Below are 27,667 nucleotides of genomic sequence, written 5' to 3' on the forward strand. Positions count from 1 at the left end.
ACAGGATGTGACGTAGAGAGGATGGAGAGGAAAGTGACTCGTGGGAATCAGGGTGTGACAAGGAGAGGGTGTGGAGCAAAAACACATCATGAACCAGTGGGGATTAAACCAATGCTCTGCAGTGGTTATGTAAATAGAATACAGTGGTTATGTAATTAGAATACAGTGTTAAGCAGGGGGGATTAAACCAAATGAAACAGAAGGGGTTTTTAGAAGCAGAATTAGAAGCATACCAACAAACCAGAGCTGCGGAACTAAAGGAGGAGACCCAGGATGGCTGGGAGGCAGCACAGTGGGCTAACCACTGGGCTTTCTCCTGTGAGGTCCCACCGTCAGTCCTTGGCACCAAGTGTGTGGGATTAGTGCCTGGGCCCCTCACTTCAACAGACGTGTGAGAAAGGGAGACGCCACTGCCGCACTGAGCTGCTGACAGGAGTGTGGAGCAGACATCGTGGCCCCCTTACCAGAACAGCCCCACCCTCTGCACTTAGTGCTGGCCACCAGAACAGCCCCGCCCACCGTACTCAGCCCCAGCCACTTCGTCAGCTCTGCTAATCAGACTCTGTCCCACACACCAGGTCAGCCCCACCCATCACATTCTGCCCCACCCAGCAGGTCAGTACTGCCCAGTGCACTCTACCCCGCCCAGCAGATCAGCCACTCCCACTTCATTCTGACCCGCCCACCAGCTCAGCCCTGCCCACTGCTGGCTGCCCAACTACCAGGTCAAAGCCTCCCACCGCACTCTGCCCCATCTACCACGTCAGCCCCTCCCATCTCCCTCTGCCCTGCCCACCCTGTCAGCTCCACCCATGCACGCTTCCCCACCCACCAGTTCACCCCCCACTGCACTCTGCCCCTGCTCACCATTCCAGACCCTCCCACCGCACTGTGCCCTGCCCACCAGCTCAGAACCGCCCACTGCACTCTGCCCCGCCCACCCCTGAAGCCCCAGCCACCAGTTCAGCCCCCCACTGCACTCTGCCCCTGCTCACCATTCCAGACCCTCCCACCGCACTGTGCCCCGCCCACCCCTGAAGCCCCACCCACCAGGTCATCCCCGCCCACCAGGTAAGCCCTGTCCACCGCACTCAGCCCCGCCACAATATGCTTACCAACAATGGACCTGATTTGCTGCCCCCTTGTGGACACCATGCGGAATGCAGCTGATAGAGAAACTTCAAGACTTTAGACATTCATAGATATGATGCCATTTCAATCAAGCAGAAGGGCAGGTGGAGGTGCACCTGGTTAGATGCACACACTGCCATGGGCAAGAACCCGTGTTCGAGCACCTGGCACCCATCGCAGGGGGAAATCTTTGTGAGAGGTGAAGTAGGGCTGCAGGTGACTCTCTCCCTCTATATAGCTCCCTTCCTCTCAATCTCTGGCTGTCTCTTTAAAATAAATAAATAAATAAAATAGAAAAGAAAGGAAATTCAGTGGACAGAAACTGGGCATATAGATCTGCACAAATGCAGAGCACCTTCCTGGGCTGGGGTTCTGCTGCTGCCTGGTGGACACGGAGAGGAATGCGCCCTGCAGGGAGCTCATCACACTCAGAGAAAGGATGGCAGTGCCCACAAGACAGGCTGACGGAATCTCGAAATAGCGGAGTGGTTTGTGCACAACAATAAGAAAAGTGAGTCCATTTTTATTTAAATATCGTGCAATATCAGCAACCAAGTAACAACTTACTTTTATTTGAAAGATATTTTCTTTTATACAAAATATTTTTTAGAATCTTATTTTTAAAAGTATTTTCTTTATTTATTTTTGAGAGAGATGCAGAGAAAGACACAGAGAGAAACACCAGAGAACTGCTCAGCTCTGGTTTATGGTGGTGCGGGGGATTGAACATGGGGCTTAGGAGCCTCTGGCATGACAGTCTCTTTGCATAAACACTATGCTATCTACCCTGCCTCTTTTATGTAAATATTAAATCTTATCATTTTATTTCGTAAATATATTTCCTTAAGTGGACTGTTGCTGCATGTGAGGGGCACTACAAACCCTCCTCTTGTGGTGACCTTTCTTGTCTTTCCTTCCTTCTGTTTTATGTGACAGGACAGAGAGCCGCTGAGAGGGGAGGAAGACAGTGCCCAGGAGTCAGAGGAGCAGCGCCGCTGCCCGGCCTCCCTGGGACTCAGGTCCTGAGCTGAGTGTCCGTGTGTCCTTGGCGCTCTCCACCTCTGACGGCTCCCGGTGGAGGCTCCTCAGCCCGGTGCGGGGAGACGTGCACCTGGCGCACCTGTAACCTACACTTGCTGTGGGTTCAGGGACCCATCGCCACAGGACAGCACCTGCAGGGGCAGCCTCGCCAGAGGGAGAGACACCTGCAGCCCTGCTCCATGGCCTGTGAAGCTCCATGCAGGTGGGGCCCAGGGGGTCGAACCCGGGTCCTTGCCATGGCACTGCGGGCACGTAACCAGGTGCCCCAGGCCCCCCTCCCCCGGCTTTAAAGGCTGTTGAAGTGCGCACAGCTGTCGGCTGCCTGTCCTCTCCCGCTGATTCTGTGGCGCGTCCACACGCGGCAGCACCGGGTCTGGTGTCGGCAGCTGCCTGTGGCCTCCGGGGCTCCACTCTGCCTGGGGCTGCGCCTGGGAACCGCACGGACTGAGCCAGACACTCCGGTGCTGCCTTGCGTCCAGGGACGGGCTTTTCACTCTGTTCTGCTGAGCTGTGTTCGCTCGGCGGGTCTCAGGCTCTTCGCGGGTCTGAAGATGGTGAGCGGCACGTGTCTCTGTTATCCAGAGCGAGGGTGTGGATGGAGGCAGGAGGGAGGCGGAGGCAGGCAGAGAAGAGGCCTCCGGGAGCTGCTGCACACCTGGACTCTCAGCTCAGGTGTGCGGGGCATAGGCTGAGATCTGCACCCGCGGCTCGTGACCCTTGTGGACACCCGCAGAAGGTGAGGACGGGGCATCAGTCCCCGCGGAGTCTCAGATCAAGATGTAGAGACACAGAATTGAAGGGCCCCCAGACCGCGACATGCCCCCGGCTCCCTGCTGCCACCAGGGGCGCCTGGACTCTCCTGTCAGCCCTGTGACTCCGCCTGCCGCCCAAGGGTGCTGCCCTCCACCACCTCCAGGGACTGGAGACTCACCCATGCCTAGTGCTTGACTCTCATTGGCCAGAGATCTCCAGCTCCGCCCAGTGAGGGCAGGGCTCCTTGCTCCCATTGGCCTTCCATCTGGAGGACCGCCCAGAGGGGCCTCCCCACACGTTCATTGGACAAGGTCTCTAAGGTCCGCCTCTGACCTCCCGTAGCTGATTGTCCTGTGACTGAACAAGCCCCCAAAGCCAATATCAGGGCTCACATTGGTCAGGTTTCCTAAGGCCCGTCCACTGGTTGATGTCTGTGCTTTGATGGGTCAGGACCTTATGGCAGGCCCACAATCCCTGCCAGCAATCTCATTGGCTACTGTCCTTAGGGCACACCCACAACAGCTACTGGCAATTTCATTGACTACTACTGTCTTTAGGGCACGCCCTGGAAGGTCGTTCCTCCTGTTTTGTCATTGGTCATTCACTTGAGGACTGCCCACATGGCCTTCCCCACTTGCTCATTGGACAGTGTCTCAGAGGTCCACCCACAAGGCTCTTCCCCTGGATTGTGATTGGCTAATTTCTCTAAACACACACACACACACACAGACACACACACACACACACACACACACACACACACACACACAGACTGCCTGCCAGTCATCTCATTGGCCATTGTCCATAGGACCCACCTAGGAGAGTCATGTCCTCCTGCTCAGGTGTTTTGATGCCACCTTGTGGACGCGCAGCAGAATGCAGCTAGGGACAGAAATTCATCAACTCCCAGGGGAATCGTCCCATCAAAGGAGAAAAAGCCTAGGAATTGGAGAGCCAAATGCTGGAACACACAGACACACACACAGACACACACACAGACACACACACAGACACACACACAGACACACACACACACACACACACACACACACACTTTGTGAGTCGTGTACAACTCACACATAAAATTGCTCTGTGTCCAAAGCCTGAGCGCTCCTCATTCCACAGGCTGCTAGACAACTTTGGTGCTTTGCTGCCGCCTTGTGGACACGCAGCAGAATGCAGCTGGCACAGAAATGACCAAGTCCCCTGGAGTCTTCCCCTTGTCACAGGAGAGAAAGCCTAGGAAAAGGCAAAGAGCCGGTGGCCCCGAGGGATGAACCAGTGTTCTGTGCATCGCACGTGCAGTCCTCACATGAAAATGCGCTGTGGCTGGCAAGTTAGCTTGTTTGGTTACTGAAGGTGCTTTCTCATGGACACAACCCAGGTTCAAGCCCAGCCCCACCACCTGCGGGCGGCTTCAGTGCTGTGGCCCCGGCCCCAGTGTGTGTGTGTGTGTGTGTGTGTGTGTGTGTGTGTGTGTGTGTGTGTCTAGCTGAGAAAACAATGCGGCCTGAAATGGGGAAACCCCAGTGGTGGCCAAAAATAACAATGTGCTTCAAGTAGAATGGACTAGCAGATCATTCTTTAGGAACTTGGGTCTCAAGTCACTAATTCTTTTTTCTGTCTCCAGGGTTATTGCTGGGGCTCATTGTCAGCACTAGGAGTCCACTGCTCCTGACAGCAATTTCATTATTATTATTATTGTCGTAGTTATTATTGTTCTTTTTATAGATGCCGTCGTTGTTGGATAGAAGAGAGAGAAATGGAGAGAGGATGTGAAGACAGAGGGGGGAGAAAGATAGACACCTGCAGACCTGCTTCACCACCTGTGAAACGACTCCCCTGCAGGTGGGGAGCTGGGGGTCGAACAGGGATCCTTATGACAGTTCTTGTATTTTGCTATGTGTGTTTAACCCACTGCGCTACTGCCTGACTCCCAAATCTCATTTTTTCTATTCATTTTTTTAAACTGAACTTCCTTTCTCTCTCGTTATATATAAGAATAGGAAAAATGACCATCAGGAGCACTGGATTTGTTATGTTGGCAATAGAGCCCCACATATCATGTTGCAGGGACAAAAAAAGAAAGTAAAGAGAAGAGGAAGGGATGTCTGCCCAGTAATGTGGTGATATAAAATTGCACAGAAAGTGATGAGGGAATGCTGCTGTGACTGTAGAAGTCACAAACAGGAAGTGTTCCATCATGTCGCCAGGGAGAAGGAGTCAGTGAGAGCCAGCAAGGTGGGAGGGTACACCCGGGTTGTCACCGAGCAGAGGGGCCATGTCTGCCTGGTCATTTGGTATCACACTGGCTTGCCCCCAACCCAGCAGGCAGCCCCTAATATAGTCCAGGGGCCTCAGCACCGGTGGGCTCATCTTGTATTCAGGGTCTCCCTTCAGGTCAGCACCTGGGCCCCCCAGGGATCCCTCCTGCTTGTGATAGCACCCTGGGTGCTCCTCTGGCTGTGCCGAGCCTCCCACAGCAGGACCCCGAGGGCCAGCAGCACCAGGGCAGCCACGCACATCCGGATCAGGTTCTCCACCCTGTGGTCCTGGGGCTGAGGGGCTGCCACTGTGGACACAGAAGTGTGGTCTTCAAGGGGAGAGACTGGAATTGTGGACACAGAGGACACAGGGTCAGGGGAGGTCAGTGTCACCCAGGCCCTGACATCACCCAGGTGTCATCTCCCCTGACATTATGTGACCCTCTGCCCAGCCCTGGCCCTGACCATCCTCACCATTCTCAGAGCTGGGCTTGTTCTGCATGGGGCTGGGTGTCTCAGCTGCTTCTGAGGTCAGGAAATGGGTGTGAGGGAGGATCAGGGGAGCCCAGGCTGTGTCCTGGATGCTGTGCTCCCTGTGCCTCCACTTTTCCTGCCACACTGTGCACAGACCAGATGAGCCTGTCTCCCCATGCTGGTCCCTCTGTCTCCCCATACGGGTTGCCTCTGTTCCTTGTGCTGGTCCCCTCTGTCCCCCCATACTGGCCCTTTAGTACCCCTATACTGGTCCCCTCTGTCCCCCCATGCTGGTCTCAAGTGTCACCCATTCTGTTCCCCTCTATCACCCATGATGGTTCCCTCTGTCCTCCCATGATGGTCCCGTTTGTCCTCTGTGCTGGTCCCCTCTGTCCCCCCAGGCTGGTCTTTCTGTCTCCCTGCTGGTCCCCTCTGTCCCCCTGCTGGTCTCCTCTGTCCCCCATGCTGATCCCCTCTGTCTCTCCTGTGGTGGTCTCCTGTGTCCCCCATGCTGGTCCCTTCTGTCCCCCATGTTGGTCCCCTCTGCTCCCTCGGGACTTCTCTGTGCTCCCTCAGCTCCTGCTCACAGCTGCCTCTACCTCATTTCACAAGACATTGACTCTAAGACTCAAAAAATCATAACAAGTTAATATTCACAATAAAGTAGTAATGTTTTCTGCTCCAGGAGGTGGTGCAGTGGATAGAGTACTGAACCCTCAGCATGAGGCCCTGAGTCCAATCCCCAGCAGAGTGATGTCTGGCTCTTTCTCTCTCTCCTCCTATCTTTCTCATAAATAAATAAAATCTTTAGAAATCTGCACTTTTCAGATTAATCCTCATGTAGGACTTAGTGTGAACATGCAGCTGGTGAGAGCTGAGGACACAGGGCCCAGAGGCAGGGTGTCACTATGGCCATCTGCTGTGCCCTGGGGGTCGGTCCTCAACTAATGCTTCTCAGATACCTGGCAGGAACTGATGGCACATCAGGGGCCTCATCTGAGACCTGGAGCTGCAGGGGGGCACTGGACTGGGACAGCAGGTGGGGGGCACTATCATTGGAGCTGTAGCACCTTTAGGTGCCCTCGTGGGCTGGAAGGAAAACTCAGCCTGGAAACCCTGAGCTCAGGGTTCTGACCTCAGAAGCAGGAGGGCTGGACAACCCCCTTCTTGGATAGAAGGAGAGTCCCTGTGACTGACAGCGCAGGGTCACCTTCTCTCTTGGGGCCACAGAAGGGCCCAGATGCACTAAGAGGGAGTGGGTGTCAGCCAGCCATCCTAGAGAGAGGAAGGGGTGAGGAATGCTGCCCCCTTGCTCTGAACCAAGTCCCCAGGGCCTGTCTCTGAAGACCCTCCTCTCTGTCTCTACCCCACCAGTCTGTCTTCCCCTGCCCCATCTCCTTATCCCTCCCTGGAGACCCCACACTCCTCCCCTGCCATCACCTAGGGGCTCCCCCATTGCAGTCTGTCCTGACTGAGCTTCAGGCTCCTCACCTGCCACCAGGATGTCCAAGGGGCTGCTTGGGGCTGGCCACAGGGGAGAGGGGATGTGACCCCCATAGCACTGGTACCACCCCCCAAGGGAGGATCTCATAGGGCCCAGAGTAAAGTGGGCCTGAGAGAGCCCAGCCTGGGTCAGCTGACCATGGTGTTGAGGGAGGCTGGAGTACCCTCCTGGGTGAGAGTGAATCTGTCATAGCCCACAGCAAAGCCACACTGCAGCATTTGTCCAAGGGCCACGACAGGGCCCTGCAGGCTCAGGATGGAGGGCTTCCCAGATGCCCCTGCAGAGACCAATGGGCACTAAGGGAGGCCCACCCTCTCCTGCCCTGACTCAGGACACTGCCCCACACCCTGTGTCTCACAAGGGAAACCCAAGTCCCCTCACACAGCTTCTCTCTTAGGGCTCCCTTGAAAGCAAAGATCCCTGTAACCTGTGTGGGGCCTCAGACCATGGAGGGGGCAGGAGGGGACCCTCACCTGGGACCAGGAGCTGCAGGGGCTCACTGGCGGGTGACCACACCTGGGGTCTGTCACTGTAATAGCCATGGCATCTGAAGGTCCCCCTGTGGTTGGGGGTCACAGGGCCCACAGGGAACAGGGCCTGGACCTGCCCACTGGGGTGTGGCTGTGTGTCCAGGTTCCAGGGGGACGTGTCTTCTCCTTGCTGAGTCAGAACCATCCTGTCATATCCCTGCCCTGAGGCACACTGGAGGGTCACGGTCCATCCTAGGGTCACCACAGGGGTCGGCAGGGCTGACAGGGAAGGTGTGGGGTAGGATCCTAGGAGAGGAGGAGGCAGCATGGGAAATGAGGTGCCCCTGCTCCCCAGGGCTGGTGTGGTGGGGCCCCGTGAGAGCAGACCCCTTTCCTGAGGGAGAACCTGAGCTGGGACCCCTGAGTGAGTCTCACCTGTCGTCACCACCAGCTCCAGGGGGTCACTGGGCTCTGACCAGTCAGTGGGGCCGACACAGTAACAGATGTATCTGCCTACATGGAGATCTCGCACATTGGTGATGGAGAACTTGGCCTTCCTGGGCTGCCATGGCCTCTGTATTTTCCAGGACTCTGAGCTTCTGTCTGTATAGAGACCACATCTCTGGGTCCCCCTAATCCATTTACACCAGAGTGCCACAGGGCTCCCCCAGGGGACCACAGGGCCTGGCTCAGCCCAGAGGGTGGGTTTGGGGAGGGTCCCTGGAAAGAAATCAGAGGTGGGGTCACAGCACAGTCCCACGCCCGTCCACAGCTCTCAGCCCAGGACCCTCCCAGATGTCCCCCACCATCCCATCACAGCCCAGATCTGCTCATAACCATCCCCAGGGCCAGGAGACCCCTGTCCTCAATGAGAGTCCAGGGAGCTTGGGGACAGACTCACCTGCCTGCACGCAGGTCCTGGGCCCCACACTCAGCCCTGGAAAAGAGTCCCTGTGAGAGGTGTGTCCTGAGTCCTGATCACAAGCCTCCCCCCATACAGCCCCTGATTCCTGGGGCCCTGACCCAGCAGGCCTGGCTGTGGGGTCCCTCCCAAACTGGGTGTCCCCCTGGTCCATCTCACCCAGGCAGAGCAGGGCTGTGAGGGTGGGGGTATGGCTTGTCCTCCTCCAAGGCAGCTGTGCATACGGAGGGATCCTGGGGCCCAGCAGGATGGACAGACTCTCAGGGTGTGGCCACTCTGTACCGACCCTTTCTGTCACGGGGTTTTCATGTGAGCCCCACAGGAATGGGGAACGGCCCCCCACTGCCCCATTCCTGTGTTGGGCCCTGCTATCATGAGCTCCAGGGAAGTGCTGGTCACATTTCTGAAATTTGAAGACACATAGAAAGCAGAAGCAGGGGCAGGGGAGACAGCACAATGGTTCTGCTGAGAGACTGTCAGGCCTGAGGCTTCTGAGTCCCAGGTCAGTCCCCGCAGTGCCATCAGCCAGAGCTGAGCAGGCCGCACTCTGGAGAAGGAGAAACAGCAAGGACAGAGATGTTGGTTGAGAGACCACAGTGTGGGCCACCCGGCTCACCATGAAGGGGCTTCTCTGGGTGGCCAGGCGGGTGCCCAGCGGCAGCCAATGGAGGGAAGTCTCTTCCCGTGGCTGCTGTGAGTCACTCCCCTGAGGGCCTGGCACAGATTGCGTGTGGGAAGTCATGTGGGCAACCCATGTCTGTGTGCACCTCCCACTGGCATCGTCCCCTGGACACGGCCCCCTGGTACCCGGGGAAGCTGAGGGAGCGGCTGGCCCCAGTTGGAGCTGCTGCAGTGCTGCTCTGCTGGCCTGCACCCAGGACAGCCCTGGGGATGCTGTGCAGGCTGAGGGGCCGGGCGTTTCCCGGAGTGCAGGCAGAGGGGGTCCCGCCACACACGGAGCCCTGCAGTGCAGCTGTGCACGGGGCCTCACCAAGTGTGGGAAGGGAGGGTCTAGTGAGGCTTGTCTGCAAGTTGTGTGGGGAGAACAGGGCTGTTTCCTCAGAACAGCGATCAGGAAACCACTGGGGGTCTCAGCACTAAGGCACCAAACTAAACCAGAGCTGCGGAACTAAAGGAAGAGATCCAGGATGGCTGGGAGGTGGCACAGTGGGCTAACCACTGGGCTTTCTCTTGTGAGGTCCCATGATCAGTCCTTGGCACCAAGTGTGTGGGATTAGTGCCTGGGCCCCTCACTTCAACAGACGTGTGAGAAAGGGAGACGCCACTGCCAGCACTGAGCTGCTGACAGGAGTGTGGAGGAGACCTGGGCTGTGGAGAGGGTGTGTGAGAAAGCGAGACGCCACTGCCGCACTGAGCTGCTGACAGGAGTGCGGAGAGACCCGGGCTGTGGAGAGGGCGCGTGGGCACTGCAGCAGGTGGGCTGCTTGGTTGTCTGTCCCCAGGCTCACTGCTGGGATTTGCTGCCGGTACAGGGGACCCACCGCTCCCGGGGGCCATTCTTTCCTTTTGATTTGCTGAGGCAGAGAGAAGCCAAGGGGGGAGAAGGAGATACCCGCAGTCCTGCTTCAACACTCATGAAGCTTCCCCTGCAGGTGGGGAGCAGGAGCTCGAACCCTGGTCCTTGTGCCTGGTGACGTGACAGACTTCCAGGCCTGAGGCACTAGAGGTCACAGGCAGGGTCGATCCCTGGTGGCACTGTCAGGCAGATCTGAGCAGTGCTCTACTTGGAATAGTAATAATAAAAAAGGCCACAGATGAAGTTTTGCCAAGAGATTTTCCACTAGGTGGAACAGGTTCCTCGAGAGTCACAGGCTACCGACATGAATGGGGGGATAAATGCCTGCGGAAATTCACGCTCCATTTACTGTGGGGTCAGCACTTGGAGCCTCTGCGCGGAGAAAAGTAAGAGACAAAGGGGGAGGGAGGACGGGCACGAGACCAGAGCCTGCTCAACTCTAAATACTGCTGCATGGTGCTGAAGCTGGGTCTCGGGTGTGTAAGCCCTGTGTCTCTGGTACTGGGCTGTCTCCCCATCCTGATAATATTCTTAAAAAACACTCTGTCCCTTTTCAAATTATTCTTTTAATAATATCCTTTATTGGGTAATTAATGTTTTGCAGTTGACAGTAAATAGATCTGTTTGTACATGAATAACATTTCCCAGTTTCCACAGGAGAAGTCACCCCCCACTAGGTCCTCCTCTGCCAGCCTATTCCAGGACCTGAACCCTCCCCCCACCCCAGAGTCTTTAGTTTGGCACAATACAGCAACTCCAGTCCACGTTCTGGTCAGAGTTTCCCTTTTGATCTAGTTTTTCAGCCTCTGTGTATGAGTGAGATCATCCCATTTCATCCTTTCTGACTGATCTCGCTTAACATGATTTCCTCAAGCTCCATCCAGAGGAGTCAAAGAAGGTGAATTCACCATCTTTAAAAACAATTTTAGGGGGTTGGGCGGTGGCGCAGTGGGTTAAGCGCCTGTGACACAAAGCGCAAGGAACGGCATAAGGATGCTGGTTCGAGCCCCCTGGCTCCCCACCTGCAGGGGAGTCACTTCAAAGGCGGTGAAGCAGGTCTGCAGGTGTCTGTCTTTCTCTTCCCCTCTATGTCTTCCCCTCCTCTCTCCATTTCTCTCTGTCCTATCCAACAATGAACAACATTATTAATGGCAATAATAATAATAACCACTAGGCTATAACAACAAGGGCAACAAAAGGGGGAAAAATGGCCTCCGGGAGCGGTGGATTCATGGTGCAGGCACCAAGCCCAGCAATAACCCAGGAGGAAAAAAATTTATTTATTTTCCCTTTTGTTATCCTTGTTTTTTAAAATTATTGTTGTAGTTATTATTGTTGTTATTGATGACATTGTTGTTGTCATTTATAAAAAGGAAACATTGACAAAACCATAGGCTAAGAGGGGTACAGCTTTGCACAATTCCCAGCACCAGACCTACGAATACCATCCCCTCCACTGATAGCTTTCCTATTCTTTTTTTCTTTACTCTTTTTAAATATTTATCTTTATTTTTTTAAATTTATTTCTTTATTAGGGAATTAATTTTTTACATTCAACAGTAAATACAATAGTTTGTACATGCATAACATTCCCCAGTTTCCCATATAACAATACAACCCCCACAATGTCATTTATCATCCTTCATGGACCTGTATTCTCCCCACCCACCCTCCCCAGAGCCTTTTACTGTGGTGCGATATGCCAATTAAATTTCAGGTTCTACTTGTGTTTTCGTTTCTGATCTTGTCTTTCAACTTCTGCCTGAGAGTCAGATCATCCCATATTCATCCTTCTGTTTCTGACTTATTTCACATACCATGAATTTTTCAAGGTCCATCCAAGATCGGCTGCAAACAGTGAAGTCACCATTTTTTACAGCTCAGTAGTATTCCATTGTTTATATATACCACAACTTGCTCAGCCACTCATCTGTTGTTGGACACCTGGGTGCTTCCAGGTAATGGCTATTACACATTGTTCTGCCAAGAACATATGTGTACACAGATCTTTTTGGATGGATGTGTTGTGTTCCTTAGGATATATCCCCAGGAGAGGAATTGCAGGGTCATAGGGTAGGTCCATTTCTAGCCTTCTGAGAGTTCTCCAGACTGTTCTCCACAGAGGTTGGACCAATTGACATTCCCACAAGCAGTGCAGGAGGGTTCCTTTGACCCCACACCCTCTCCATCATTTGCCGCTGTTACCTTTTCTGATGTGTGACATTCTCACAGGAGTGAAGTGATATCTCATTGTTGTCTTTATTTGCATTTATCTGACAATCAGAGACTTGGAGCATTTTTTTCATGTGTTTCTCAGCCTTTTGGATCTCTTCTGTGGTGAATATTCTGTCCAAGTCCTCCCCCCATTTTGGATGGGGTTATTTGTTGTCTTGTTGTTGAGTCTGGCAAGCTCTTTATATGTGTTGGTTATTAAACTCTTATCTGATATATGGCATGTAAAGAGCTTCTCCCATTCTGTCGTTAATATTCGGGGGCTCCAGCAGGTCAGGCTAGCTTCGTGGCGGTAAACAGAGAATCGAGAACACACGGCTGGGCAGAGAAGCTTTATTCACGAGGGGGCAAACATGTGCTCTCCTGTCTTTCTCCTCTGGCGGCAGAGAGAGACCCTTAAACTAATCACCACGCAGATCTGTCCTGCATCCTTCTTCTCTGGCCGCTGTGCCAAGAACTCTGGAACTCAATTCTGCCCCTCTGTTGGGGTTCTGGGGTGGGGACAAGCAGGCCCCGTGAAACTAGCAGGGGCCAAACCAAATCTCTCAGAGGTAGGAAGAAGGGGGCCAAACCAACATGAAGAATGCCAACATATTCCCCCTTTTCTTTTTAACTAAATGACTACAGTATCAGGGGTGTGGGGTGAACAGAAACCTATATCGTACAGGCATTTTCAAAAAAAGAAACTGGCGCAAACATGGAGAAACATGTCAGCGAGCAACAAGGACCAGTGTGCTGCCAATGGAAGGCCTGAGGGGGCCATTTTTGCCTCTGTGGGCAAAGCTTTATCAGCTAAAGAACCTTTGCTGCCTCTGGGGGCTTTTGCCTTGACGGGCATTTTTTTTTCTCTGTGGGCATTACCTAGCATGGGGGCGGGGATATGGCCTAGAGTCACAAGGCAGCTGGCTGCAGTCAGTCTTTGAGAAACCCAGCAGCATACAGGGAAGCTGCAAAGTGTCCAAGAGGTGTACCAGTTGAGTCCGATTGAAATGCCAGTCCAAAGCAGATGTCCATGGAAGAATGCCAGGGGGTGGAACGTTGTATCAGGAAGGTCAGCTGCTGGAATTCTGCTTTTCTGTAGAAAGCTTAACAGCTGCAATTTACTTACTATGAAAGAAAACTTGTAGCAGGTTAGACGTTTACCACAACTGATAACTCTATTACAATTGGAAGTCCCTTCCAGCATGATTCCAAGACTGTTTAAAGTTCAAACAATAGAATGTGGAAAGGCCATAAGAACCATAAGAACCATAGAAAGAAAAAAGCCTCATGCATGATAATCATTAGCATAACCATTAGTGCAATCTAACGTTTCTGAGAAGGAATTTGAGACTTTTACATATCAACAACGTCTTTTTAACCTTTTGTTACACCCATTCAAGATGTGCACAGGTGTGCACAGGTTTTTTTTAGACTAACTTAGTTAAAATATATTGATTTTTAACTAATTTTTAACTCAGACTTTAAATGTAAGTTAATTTTACCTTTATGAGAACTATGTCGAAAACCTTTTTCATTTAACTCTGTCTGGTAAGAATATAGCCTTAAAATTATATTTTTAACCTTAAAGTTAATGTTACCAAACTTTAAACACACACATAAACATGGTCTTTAATACACAAGGAGAGAAACCTTTGTTACGAAGACATGTCATTTTAAACACGAATTTAGATCTGTACTGTCTTAGCCATTTGGGGAGTGTGTTGTCCAGTGTGGCCTCTTGCACAACTTCAGCTTCAGGAATTGTAGGTAGCGATCTCTGTACGAATCTCTGCATATTCTAGCTCGTATGCCTTCAGACCCAAGCTGGAGATCTCGGCCAGGGGGCCGGGGCCCAGTTTTGGCAGGGAGCCCGTGGTCTCCGGGTGGTCCGGGATCTGCCCAGACTTCATAGCAGGAGGGCGTGCAGGCCATCCGTGCAGAAGGAATGCGCCTAGGTGCCCTGGAGTGGCCAGGATAGGCCACCGTGGCCCTGCCCCATGGCCCTGCCATGTCTGCTGCCCTGCTCCCACAAGCCGAGCAGCGTGGAGGGAGCCCACACCCAATGCCCTGCGCCACGTGGTGGAAAACCAGCTCCTGTGGGCTGGCATTGGGCTCCTGCAGGCTGGTGTTGGGCGGAAACCACAGAGTGGTCCAGAGATAAATGTTCCAGAAACAGCGAAACAGTCTCGTGAAGAAAGCCAGAGCACTTTGGAGATCTCTTCACAAGCAGAAGAGAAGGCCATAGTGCATAGGTAGCCAAATTGTCTTCACTTCTCTGAGAGATGCGCAGGTCCGGTCCCACATTGTAGGCACCATATGTTGTTAATGTTCAGGGGCTCCAGCAGGTCAGGCTAGCTTCGTGGCGGTAAACAGAGACTCGGGAACACACGATTGGGCAGAGAAGCTTTATTCACGAGCGGGCAAACATGTGCTCTTCCGTCTTTCTCCTCTGGTGGCAGAGAGAGACCCTTAAACTAATCACCACGCAGATCTGTCCTGCATCCTTCTTCTCTGGCCGCTGTGCCAAGAACTCTGGAACTCAAGTCTGCCCCTCCGTCGGGGTTCTGGGGTGGGGACAAGCAGGCCCCGTGAAACTAGCAGGGGCCAAACCAAATCTCTCAGAGGTAGGGAGAAGGGGGCCAAACCAACACGAAGAATACCAACACCATTCTGTGAGGGGTCTCTTGGTTTGGGTAGTGGTTTCTTTTGCTGTGAAGAAGCTTTTTAATTTGATGTAGTCCCATAGGTTTATACTTGCCTTAGTCTTCTTTGTAATTGGATTCGTTTCATTGAAAATGTCTTTAAAATGTATGCGGAAAGAGTTCTGCCAATATTTTCATCTAAGTATCTGATAGTTTCTGGTCTAACATCCAAGTCCTTGATCCACTTGGAATTTACTTTTGTATTTGGTGAAATACAGTGATTCAGTTTCATTCTTCTGCATGTTTCAACCCATTGTTTCCAACACCCTTTGTTGAAGAGACTCTGCTTTCCCCATTGTTGTTAAGGTTTGGGGGCTCCAGCAGGCCGGGCTAGCTTCACGGTGTTGAACAGAGGCTGGGAAAGTTCCTGTGGAGGCAAGGTGGTCAACTGCAGCATTCCCTTCGGACAAAGAACCAGGAAGAGGGCTGTGGGAACGAAGGTGTTGAATATATAGTGGTTGCGTTTGAGAACAGAGCATAGAGGCGATTGGAATCAAGAGAGGAGAAAAGGGTTGTCATCAATTTTCACATAAGAACGAGCTAGCCATGGAAGTAAGTTAACAGTATACACACTGTCAGAAAAAAGGTTGAAGGATTCTGGTACAACTTTTAATGCAAGGAAAACAGCATAAAGTTCTTTGTACTGAGGGGAATTCTCAGGAAGCTCAGTAAAGAGAGGTTTAGGAGATTGTTTGTCTGGGTAATATATAAGGGCAGCAGCTCCCCTTTTTCTGCCAATAGTAAAGACTGTAGGAGCAGAGGGAATGGGATCCCGGGAGAATAGTTTAGGTGCTAGTAGAGGCAAAAGAGGTAAAGAAGCTATCAATTTATTAGAAGGAAATGGTTATCTTTGTCCTGGAAACCCCACGAATCTTATGGCAAAGCGGGAATTATGGGGTATAAGCCACTCTGTATCTGTGAGAGAAAAGTGCAGGATAATTAAATCCGGTTCTTTCCCTAAGACCTGCACAGACCTATTTCTCCCTTGGTGAACCATGAATGCTAATGCGTCTATCTCAGTGAGGAGTCTTGGAGGTCCTCCTACTGGCATGTGAAGCCACTCAAGAACCCCATGGTCTTGCCACAATGCCCCTACTACTGTGGGGGTGGAGTTGAATATTAGAAGGTTTACCGGAGAGGAGGGGGAGAATCGAACAAGATGCATGTCCTGGAGGGCCTGGTTAACCCTTTCCAGTGCCGAGGAGGCCTCGGGAGTTAACTTACGTTTTGAGGAGGGCTGTTTGTTTCCTTTCAACAGGTCAAACAGTGGCTGGAGGCAACTTGTAGTCAGATAGAGATACTGCCTAAGCCAATTTAAATTTCCTAGAAAACTTTGTAAAGAAGCAAGAGTAAGGTTAGAAGGAAAGGTGACATTAGGTTTTAAGGGATGAATTTGCGTTATAGAAATCTCTGGACCTAGGAAATATATTGGAGGAATTAGCTGTATCTTCTCAGGAGCTACATTAAAGCTGCTTTTCTATAATGCAGGAATGAGAAAATCACGTAAGGCATAGAGATCTGTATCTGATTTTCCCCATATTAAAATATCATCTGTATAATGAAAAACATTAAGGCCCTTATGAATATATGGGACAAGGGCAGATTTAACAGCCTCCTGACAAATTGTAGGACTATTGGCCATACCCTGGGGCAGCACCACCCATTCAAATCTATCAGCAGGGCTGGCGTTATTAATAGAAGGAACAGAGAAGGCAAAATGTTTACAATCTTGCGGATGCAAGGGAATAGATAAAAAACAATCTTGTATATCAACAGCTATGATTGGAATTCCCGTGGGAATTGCAGACGCAAGAGGCAAACCCCTTCGGGGGGAGCCCCAGACCTGCATGGTTTTATTTACCACATGGAGATCTTGGAGGAGACAGCATTTTCCCTGAGCACTTTTTAATCACAAAGACAGGAGTATTCCATGGGCTTCAAGAATGACGAATGTGTCCCAAGGACAACTGCTTTCGGACGAGCTCCTTTAAAATTTCTAGCTTATCCCTAGGTAAAGGCCACTGTTCCACCCAGACAGGCTCATTAGAAAGCCAGCCTAAGCGGGGAGTTTGGCTACGAACAGTGGCAGTTAGTATTGAGGGTGCTGATGAGATCTGGTCTCGCAGGAGCGAGTGTTACGCTCTGCAGAGGCATCTGTGGATATCCTAACATCAAGACATTCCAGAAGATCCCTGCTCAGTAGGTTGGTGCTAATATCAGCTACCAAAGGGTGGAAGTGTCCAGTAGAACCTTCCAGGTCTTCCCACACGAGTGTGAAAAATGATGTGGTCACCCTTCCTACTCCATGTATACTGGGTCCAGGGAGGAGTTCCCAATCTTGGGGAACCTCTGCTTGCCTTAAAATCGTCTTTTCTGCCCATGTGTCAGTCAAAAATTTAAAAGGAATATTGCCAATCTTTACTGTCATAGCAGGGTGACCTTGTTCTAAAATAGGAGTTGTCCACAAAATCTCAGGCCCCGAATTTGTACCATTCAGGGGCGTACCATATTTATGAAATTTGGACCAACAATCTCTCTTCTAATGAAACCCTCTACGACATCTGGGACAAATTGTTCGTGGTTTCTGGCTCCCTGACTGAAGGCGGGGTTGTCCTGATTGGAGGCGGGGTTGCCCTGACTGGAGGAGGGGTTGCTCTAACTGGAGGCGTGGTCGCAGCTTATCAGGACATTGGTTACGCCAATGCCCTTGGCGACCACATTGAAAGCAGGCCCCGTTTTGATTACGTGGGGTAACTGCATAAACCTGTGTCGTAGTGGGTGCCCCATAAGAGCCTGATGTAAGTTCCTGTGTCGCTAAAATCCAATTATCTCAGTGTAGGTGTTTAAAATTAAGGCATGCCTGACGGAATTGTGGTATCATGCCATCCCATAATAGAGCGCAGGAGCAGAGAGTGGACTTCAGGATTATAAACCTTTCTCTCTAAACTCATCCTCACCCTTGAGATGAAGTTCGCTAATGATTCATCAGTGCCTTGGCAAAGAGAGTTAATGGGAACTGAAGAATCTACATTGGTTGCGGTCACCCTTTTCCATGCTTGTGTTGCACAGATGTGTACCTGTTCAAAATAAACGGTTGGAAACCTGGCTTCTGCCTGCTGAGTTCCAGATGCAAACACTCCTGCTCCAAACAAAGCATCAAAATTCCATTCTACCTGTTTGTTACTATTTTCCTGCGATTGTTTAGAGAAATCATCATGGAAGCATGCCTTCCGTGTAGGTAGAGGGGTTCTGGGAGTGCAGCACAAGCCAGGTCTTTTCAGTCCTGGGGGGTGTTAAGGTGCTGGTAAAAACTTAAAATGGACTTGGTCCATAGTGCATGAATACCGTCCTCCCTAACCGCTTGTCTGAGTGATCTGACATCTTTGGAGGAGTATGGGTGCCACACCTGAGGGTTTTGTCTAGAGGGGTCCACGTTTACTGGGAATGTATGGATTTGGTTTGATGACACTGGGGAGAGAGCTACGGAAGTGGAAGGTGCTGTGGAAACTGCTGTAGCGGCCACAGGGGAAACTGAATGCATATCTACAGGGATGGAGCTCTCGGGGCGGACTGCAAATGGTTTAAGGTCTTTAAATGCTGAAAAAAATATCCTTTAACTCTCGTTTCTCAGCCACTAGGTCTCTTAATGATGATGTATCATCAGGGGGTGGGGTCAGAGAAGCAGAAGCCTCAGGGGAAGCCAAAACTGGGGTGGTAGGAGGAGGGGCTAGAGAACCGGAAGCAGTAACCTTTCCTGCATCTGAACACCAGAGTGAAGCGCTGGCAAGAGAGCGAGGTGCAGAAAACAAAGGGTTTTTATAGGAGTAGCTTTCACGAGAGTGGGAAGGGGGAGGAGTAACCATAGCACTCCAGGATAAGATGATAACTCTTGTGAGAATGGGAGGGGGGAGGAGTAACCAAAACACTCCAGATATCGTGGGGATATAGACAATGCCCTGAGGGCACAATATTGCTGAACAGGCACTCCGAGAATGTCCCAACTCTCACGGGAACTAGCAATAGCCTGAGGGGAAAACATGGCAGATGTGAATGCATCTGCACAATTCCCCAGAATGAGATGAGGGTGCTGCTTTCCCTGTGTGAGTCCTCACAACCTCTATGCCAATGGGGAGAGGTGCCCGAGCCCAGAGCCCCAGCAAAGCTTTCTTGTGCTGGCTCCTGTCCTCCTCCCCCTTTCACCAGGAGGTGCTGGGTCACAGCCAGTTTTCACAGGTGTGCTCTGATGTATCGCCGTCCTCCCATATCAGGGTTCCTCCCATATGTGGCTCCCACATATCAGGTCCCTCCCCCAGCTCCACCACTATTGATTGTGGGAGAATGTCCCGCTCCTGTTGGCAGTTTGCCTCTATTTCTCTCCTTCTGACAGAAACAAGATAAGCTGACAGGGAGAGGGGGGAGAGAAAGAGACACCTGCAACACTGCTTTGTACTCATGAGCGTCCCCCCTGCAGGTGAGTACAAGGTGCTTGGACCACCACCTGGCCCCAGAGTGCATGCTCTCTCTCCCTCTCTCTCTCTCTTTTATTATTTTATTTTTTGCGTCCAGGGTTATTTCTGGGGCTCTGTGCCTGCACTACAAATCCACTGCCCCTGGAGGTCATTTTTCCAATTTTTTTGCCCTTATTGTAGTAGTTATTGTTGTCATAGTTGTCATTGTTGTTGGATAGAACAGAGAGAAATGGAGAGAGGAGGGGAAGACAGAGAGGGGGAGAGAAAGACAGACACCTGCAGACCTGCTTCACCACCTGTGAAGTGACTCCCTTACAGGTGGGTAGCTGGGGCTGGAACTGGGATCCTTACACAGGTCCTTGCACTTTCTGCCACGTGCCCTTAACTTTCTGTGCTAGGACCTGAATCCCCTCCTTGTTATTTTTTACTTAAAATCTTTTTTTGATTTGCCACCAGAATTATACTTCACATTTGGTGCTGGCACTACAAATTTTCTGCTCTTAGAAGCAATATTTTCTCTTTTTAAATTAATATTTTATTTATTTATGAAGGAGAAGGATAGGAGTAGGGAGGGAGAAAAAGAACCAGACATCACTTGAGTACATGTGCTGCCAGGGTTTGAACTCAGCACCTCCTGCTTGAGAGTCCAACACTTTATCTACTGTACAGCCTCCTAGACCATGCAATTTGTTTTCTTCTCATATCTTTTCTCTTCTTTATTTCTATGCATATTTTATTTCATAGAACACAGAGAAATTGAAAGGTGAGAGGGAAACGGAGTAGGAAAAAGAGGAAGAGACACCTGCAGCCTTGCTTCCCTGCTTCTGAAGTATCCCCCATGCAGGAGAGGAGCAGAGGCTTGGGTTCTGGTCCTTATGCAGGTGACAGGTGCTCTCAGCCAGGTGTGCCACAGCCTGGCCCCTCTCTTTCTTTAAATATCTATTATTGATTTATTGATTTATTATAGGATAGACACAGAGAGAAACTGAAAAGGGAGAGAAAGATGGAAAGTGAGAAAGATAGAGAGACACCTGCAGACCTGCTTCTCCACTTGTGAAGCTTTTTTCCCCTGCAGGTGGGAACCCGGGGCTTGAACCCAGGTCCTTGGACACTGCGGTGTGTGCTTGTATCCAGGTGCACGACCATCTGCCCCCCGATTTATTCTTTAGAATCTCTTTATGGGGGATTAATGGTTCCCAGGCAGCAGCGTGCTGTACAGTACAATAGTTTGTACCTGCAGGACATTTCCCACTTTCCACATATCCGCTCACCCCCACGAGGTCCTCCGTCATGTTCCAGGGCCTGACCCCCCACCCCAGGGACTTTGACACTGGGACAAACGGCCTTTCTCCACTTGCTCCGACGTCTCCCAGCACTGGGGCCGGGGCTCCTTCAGCCTCACTTGACCTGCTGGCTTCCCGCCTGCCCCTTCAGGTCTTTGGCAGAGCCCAGCACCTTTGCTGACAGAAACCAGCTGCGAGGCCTCTCGTGGTTCATGGCGGGCCAGGGGTCTGGAGGGGCGCTGACGCTCCTTTTTCATCAGCTTCTTTCATTTTATTTTATCGTCATTATTTTCCCCAGAGCCCAGCTCAGCTCTGGCTTCTGGTGGTGCAGGGGATGGAAGCTGGGACCTGGGAGCCTCAGGCAGGAGAGTCTGTTTGCAGAAGCCCTGTGCTGCCTGCCCCACTGGCACCAGCTTCTTGTACCGCGGAATAAAGCCAAAAGCCCGGTGTGAGAGAGCAAGACGGGCAGGCAGCTCCCTGCAGACAGACGCCCCAGATGCAGGGCCTCTCCCGCTCAGATCCGACACCTGCTCCTAACATGGGACTGGGCCGGCCCCCCTTGACCTCCTGACTCAGGTTGCGACCTCCGAGCCCGCCAGCACCGGTGCCTCTGACCCGGGTGCTGCCCCCAAATCTGCACAGCTGCCTACAGGAGCCGCAGCAGAGTCGCCTGGAGGACTCGCATACTTGGGGACCAGGGGGTTGTTGTATGAGCGGCCAGGCCCGCCCCCACCTGCTCAGCCCCGCCCACTGCGCTCTGATCCGCCCACTCGGACAGTCCGGCCCACTGTGCTCTGCCCCTCCCACTCGGACAGCCCCACCCATCAATTCTGCCCTGCACACCAGGTAAGCCCCGCCCACCGCACTCCCCCCCACTCTCCGTCAGCCCCACCCATCACATCACGGCCCCCTTACCAGGACAGCCCCGCCCACTGCACTCAGTCCTGGCCACCAGAACAGCCCCGCCCACCGTACTCAGCCCCAGCCACTTCATCAGCTCTGCTAATCAGACTCTGTCCCACACACCAGGTCAGCCCCACCCATCACATTCTTCCCCACCCAGCAGGTCAGTACTGCCCAGTGCACTCTACCCCGCCCAGCAGATCAGCCGCTCCCACTTCATTCTGACCCGCCCACCAGCTCAGCCCTGCCCACTGCTGGCTGCCCAACTACCAGGTCAAAGCCTCCCACCGCACTCTGCCCCATCTACCACGTCAGCCCCTCCACCTCCCTCTGCCCTGCCCACCCTGTCAGCTCCACCCATGCATGCTTCCCCACCCACCAGTTCACCCCCCACTGCACTCTGCTCCTGCTCACCATTCCAGACCCTCCCACCGCACTGTGCCCTGCCCACCAGCTCAGAACCGCCCACTGCACTCTGCCCCGCCCACCCCTGAAGCCCCACCCACCAGGTCAGCCCCCCCTGCACTCTGCCCCTGCTCACCATTCCAGACCCTCCCACCGCAATGTGCCCCGCCCACCCCTGAAGCCCCACCCACCAGGTCATCCCCGCCCACCAGGTAAGCCCCGCCCACCGCACTGAGCCCCGCCACAATATGCTTACCAACAATGGACCTGATTTGCTGCCCCCTTGTGGACACCATGCGGAATGCAGCTGATAGAGAAACTTCAAGACTTTAGACATTTATAGATATGATGCCATTTCAATCAAGCAGAAGTGCAGGTGGAGGTGCACCTGGTTAGATGCACACACTGCCATGGGCAAGAACCCGTGTTCGAGCACCTGGCACCCATCGCAGGGGGAAATCTTTGTGAGAGGTGAAGTAGGGCTGCAGGTGACTCTCTCCTCTATATAGCTCCCTTCCTCTCAATCTCTGGCTGTCTCTTTAAAATAAATAAATAAATAAATAAAATAGAAAAGAAAAGAAAGGAAATTCAGTGGACAGAAACTGGGCCTATAGATCTGCACAAATGCAGAGCACCTTCCTGGGCTGGGGTTCTGCTGCCGCCTGGTGGACACGGAGAGGAATGCGCCCTGCAGGGAGCTCATCACACTCAGAGAAAGGATGGCAGTGCCCACAAGACAGGCTGACGGAATCTCGAAATAGCGGAGTGGTTTGTGCACAACAATAAGAAAAGTGAGTCCATTTTTATTTAAATAGCATGCAATATCAGCAACCAAGTAACAACTTACTTTTATTTGAAAGATATTTTCTTTTATACAAAATATTTTTTAGAATCTTATTTTTAAAAGTATTTTCTTTATTTATTTTTGAGAGAGATGCAGAGAAAGACACAGAGAGAAACACCAGAGAACTGCTCAGCTCTGGTTTATGGTGGTGCGGGGGATTGAACATGGGGCTTAGGAGCCTCTGGCATGACAGTCTCTTTGCATAAACACTATGCTATCTACTCTGCCTCTTTTATGTAAATATTAAATCTTATCATTTTATTTCGTAAATATATTTCCTTAAGTGGACTGTTGCTGCATGTGAGGGGCACTACAAACCCTCCTCTCACGGTGACCTTTCTTGTCTTTCCTTCCTTCTGTTTTATGTGACAGGACAGAGAGCCACTGAGAGGTGAGAGAGACAGTGCACAGGAGCCAGAGGAACAGCGCCACCGCCCGGCCTCCCTAGGACTCAGGTCCTGAGCTGAGTGTCCGTGTGTCCTCGGCGCTCTCCAGCTCTGATGGCTCCCGGTGGAGGCTCCTCAGTCCGGTGCAGGGAGACATGCACCTGGTGCACCTGTAACCTGCACTTGCTGTGGGTTCAGGGACCCATCGCCACAGGACAGTACCTGCAGGGGCAGCCTCGCCAGAGGGAGAGACACCTGCAGCCCTGCTCCATGGCCTGTGAACCTCCCTGCTGGTGGGGCCCAGGGGCTCTAACCTGCGTCCTCGCCTCGGCACTGCGGGCACGTAACCAGACGCCCCGGCGCCCCCCTCCCCGGCTTTAAAGGCTCTTGAAGTGCGCACAGCTGTCGGCTGCCCGTCCTCTCCCGCTGATTCTGTGGCGCGTCCACACGCGGCAGCAAGGGGTCGGGTGTCGGCAGCTGCCTGTGGCCTCCGGGGCTCCACTCTGCCCGGGGCTGCACCTGGGAACCGCACGGACTGAGCCAGACACTCCGGTGCTGCCGTGCGTCCAGGGACGGGCTTTTCACTCTGTTCTGCTGAGCTGTGTTCGTTCGGCAGGTCTCAGGCTCTTCGTGGGTCTGAAGATGGTGAGCGGCACGTGTCTCCTTTATCCAGAGCGAGGGTGTGGATGGAGGCAGGAGGGAGGCGGAGGCAGGCAGAGGAGAGGCCTCCGGGAGCTGCTGCGCACCTGGACTCTCAGCTCAGGTGTGCGGGGCACAGGCCGAGATCTGCACCCGCGGCTCGCGACCCTTGTGGACACCCGCAGAAGGCGAGGACGGGGCGTCAGTCCCCGCGGAGTCTCAGATCAAGATGTAGAGACACAGAATTGAAGGGCCCCCAGGCAGCGACATGCCCCCGACTCCCTGCTGCCCCCAGGGGGCGGCTGGACTCTCCTGCCAGCCCTGTGACTCCACCTGCCGCCCTGCCCTCCACCAGCTCCAGGGACTGGAGACTCGCCCATGACCTGTGCTTGACGCTCATTGGCCAGAGCTCTCCAGCTCCGCCCAGTGAGGGCAGGGCTCCTTGTTCCCATTGGCCTTTCATCTGGAGGACCGACCAGAGGGGCCTCCCCGCACGCTCATTGGACAAGATCTGTAAGGTCTGCCTCTGAGCTACTGATGCTGATTGTCCTGTGACTGAACACGCCCCCAAAGCCAATATCAGGGCTCACATTGGTCAGGTTTCGTAAGGCCCATCCACTGGTTGCTGTCTGTGCTCTGATGGGTCAGGACCTTTGGGCAGGCCCACAATCCCTGCCAGCAATCTCATTGGCTACTGTCCTTAGGGCACACCCACAACAGCTACTGGCAATTTCATTGACTACTACTGTCTTTAGGGCACGCCCTGGAAGGTCGTTCCTCCTGTTTTGTCATTGGTCATTCACTTGAGGACTGCCCACATGGCCTTCCCCACTTGCTCATTGGACAGTGTCTCAGAGGTCCACCCACAAGGCTCTTCCCCTGGATTGTGATTGGCTAATTTCTCTAAACACACACACACACACACAGACACACACACACACACACACACACACACACACAGACTGCCTGCCAGTCATCTCATTGGCCATTGTCCATAGGACCCACCTAGGAGAGTCATGTCCTCCTGCTCAGGTGTTTTGATGCCACCTTGTGGACGCGCAGCAGAATGCAGCTAGGGACAGAAATTCATCAACTCCCAGGGGAATCGTCCCATCAAAGGAGAAAAAGCCTAGGAATTGGAGAGCCAAATGCTGGAACACACAGACACACACACAGACACACACACAGACACACACACAGACACACACACAGACACACACACAGACACACACACACACACACACACACACACACACACACACACTTTGTGAGTCGTGTACAACTCACACATAAAATTGCTCTGTGTCCAAAGCCTGAGCGCTCCTCATTCCACAGGCTGCTAGACAACTTTGGTGCTTTGCTGCCGCCTTGTGGACACGCAGCAGAATGCAGCTGGCACAGAAATGACCAAGTCCCCTGGAGTCTTCCCCTTGTCACAGGAGAGAAAGCCTAGGAAAAGGCAAAGAGCCGGTGGCCCCGAGGGATGAACCAGTGTTCTGTGCATCGCACGTGCAGTCCTCACATGAAAATGCGCTGTGGCTGGCAAGTTAGCTTGTTTGGTTACTGAAGGTGCTTTCTCATGGACACAACCCAGGTTCAAGCCCAGCCCCACCACCTGCGGGCGGCTTCAGTGCTGTGGCCCCGGCCCCAGTGTGTGTGTGTGTGTGTGTGTGTGTGTGTGTGTGTGTGTGTGTGTGTCTAGCTGAGAAAACAATGCGGCCTGAAATGGGGAAACCCCAGTGGTGGCCAAAAATAACAATGTGCTTCAAGTAGAATGGACTAGCAGATCATTCTTTAGGAACTTGGGTCTCAAGTCACTAATTCTTTTTTCTGTCTCCAGGGTTATTGCTGGGGCTCATTGTCAGCACTAGGAGTCCACTGCTCCTGACAGCAATTTTCATTATTATTATTGTCGTAGTTATTATTGTTGTTGTTATTGATGCCGTCGTTGTTGGATAGGAGAGAGAAACGGAGAGAGGATGTGAAGACGGAGGGGGGAGAAAGATAGACTCCTGCAGACCTGCTTCACCACCTGTGAAACGACTCTCCTGCAGGTGGGGAGCTGGGGGTCGAACAGGGATCCTTATGACAGTTCTTGTATTTTGCACTATGTGTGTTTAACCCGGTATGCTACTGCCCGACTCCCAAATCTGATATTTTCTATTCATTTGTTTAAATTGAACTTCCTTTCTCTCTTGTTATATATAAGAATAGGAAAAATGACCATCAAGAGCACTGCATTTGTTATGTTGGCACTAGCGCCCCAGATATCATGTTGCAGGAAAAAAAAAAAGAAAGTAAAGAGAAGAGGAAGGGATGTCTGCCCAGTAATGTGGTGATATAAAATTGCACAGAAAGTGATGAGGGAATGCCGCTGTGACTGTAGAAGCCACAAACAGGAAGTGTCCCATCATGTCGCCAGGGAGAAGGAGTCAGTGAGAGCCAGCCAGGTGGGAGGGGAAACCTGGGTTGTCACGAAGCAGAGGGGCCATGTCTGCCTGGTCCTCTGGTATCTCACCGGCTTGTCGCCACCCCAGCAGGCAGCCCCTTATATAGTCCAGGGGCCTCAGCACCGGTGGGCTCATCTTGTATTCAGGGTCTCCCCTCAGGATGGTGCCTGGGCTCCCCGGGGGTCCCTCCTGCCAGTGGCGGCACCCTGGGTGCTCCTCTGGCTGTGCTGAGCCTCCCACAGCAGGACTCCAAGGGCCAGCAGCACCAGGGCAGCCACGCAATCCGGATCAGGTTCTCCACCCTGTGGTCCTAGGGCTGAGGGGCTGCCACTGTGGACACAGCAGTGTGGTCTTCAAGGGGAGAGACTGGAATTGTGGACACAGAGGACACAGGGTCAGGGGAGGTCAGTGTCACCCAGTCCCTGACATCACACAGGCGCTGCCTCACCTGACAGTATGGGACTCTCTGCCCAGCCCTGGCCCTGACCCTCCTCACCATTCTCAGAGCTGGGCTTGTTCTGCGTGGGGCTAGGTGTCTCAGCTGCTTCTGAGGTCAGGAAATGGGGTGAGAGGGAGGATCAGGGGATCCCAGGACACACTGTGCACAGACCAGATGTGCCTGTCTCCCCATGCTGTTCCCTCTGTCTCCCCATATGGGTCACCTCTGTTCCTCGTGCTGGTCCCCTCTGTCTCCCAGTGCTGGTCCCCTCTGTCCCCCCACACTGGTCCCCTCTGTTCCTTCATGCTGGTCTCAATTGTCACCCATGCTGGTCCCCACTATCACCCATGGTGTTTCCCTCTGTCCTCCCATGATGGTACCCTCTGTCCCCCCAGGCTGGTCTTTCTGTCCCCTGTGCTGGCTCCCTCTGTTCCCCTGTGCTGGTCCCATGTCTCCCATGCTGATCCCCTCTGTCTTTCCCGTGCTGGTCCCGTGTCCCCCATGATGATCCCCTCTGTCTCTCCCGTGGTGGTCCACTGTGTCCCCCATGCTGGTCCCTTCTGTCCCCCATGTTGGTCCCCTCTGCTCCCTCAGGACTTCTCTGTGCTCCCTCAGCTCCTGCTCACAGCTGTCTCTACCTCATTTCACAAGACATTGACTCTAAGACTCAAAAAATCATAACAAGTTAATATTCACAATAAAGAAGTAATATTTTCTGCTCCAGGAGGTGGTGCAGTGGATAGAGTACTGAACCCTCAGCATGAGGCCCTGAGTCCAATCCCCAGCAGCACATGTGCCAGAGTGATGTCTGGCTCTTTCTCTCTCTCCTCCTATCTT

General features: G+C 52.7%; 2 protein-coding genes across 2 annotated transcripts in view; both read right to left on the bottom strand.

Moving 5' to 3' along the window:
- LOC103128202 (leukocyte immunoglobulin-like receptor subfamily A member 6) overlaps positions 1 to 27,667 on the bottom strand; it is a 180,698-nt gene that overhangs the window by 81,169 nt on the left and 71,862 nt on the right. The window contains exon 2 of the mRNA XM_060173025.1: positions 8,539 to 8,574. Within this exon, the coding sequence (XP_060029008.1) occupies positions 8,539 to 8,574 (36 nt within the window). The remainder of the gene's footprint in view (positions 1 to 8,538; positions 8,575 to 27,667) is intronic.
- LOC132533104 (leukocyte immunoglobulin-like receptor subfamily A member 6) overlaps positions 1 to 27,667 on the bottom strand; it is a 36,887-nt gene that overhangs the window by 6,406 nt on the left and 2,814 nt on the right. The gene's annotated exons all lie outside the window — the stretch shown is intronic.

The sequence above is a fragment of the Erinaceus europaeus genome, chromosome 2 (genome assembly GCF_950295315.1).
Source record: "Erinaceus europaeus chromosome 2, mEriEur2.1, whole genome shotgun sequence".
NCBI lineage: Eukaryota > Metazoa > Chordata > Mammalia > Eulipotyphla > Erinaceidae > Erinaceus > Erinaceus europaeus.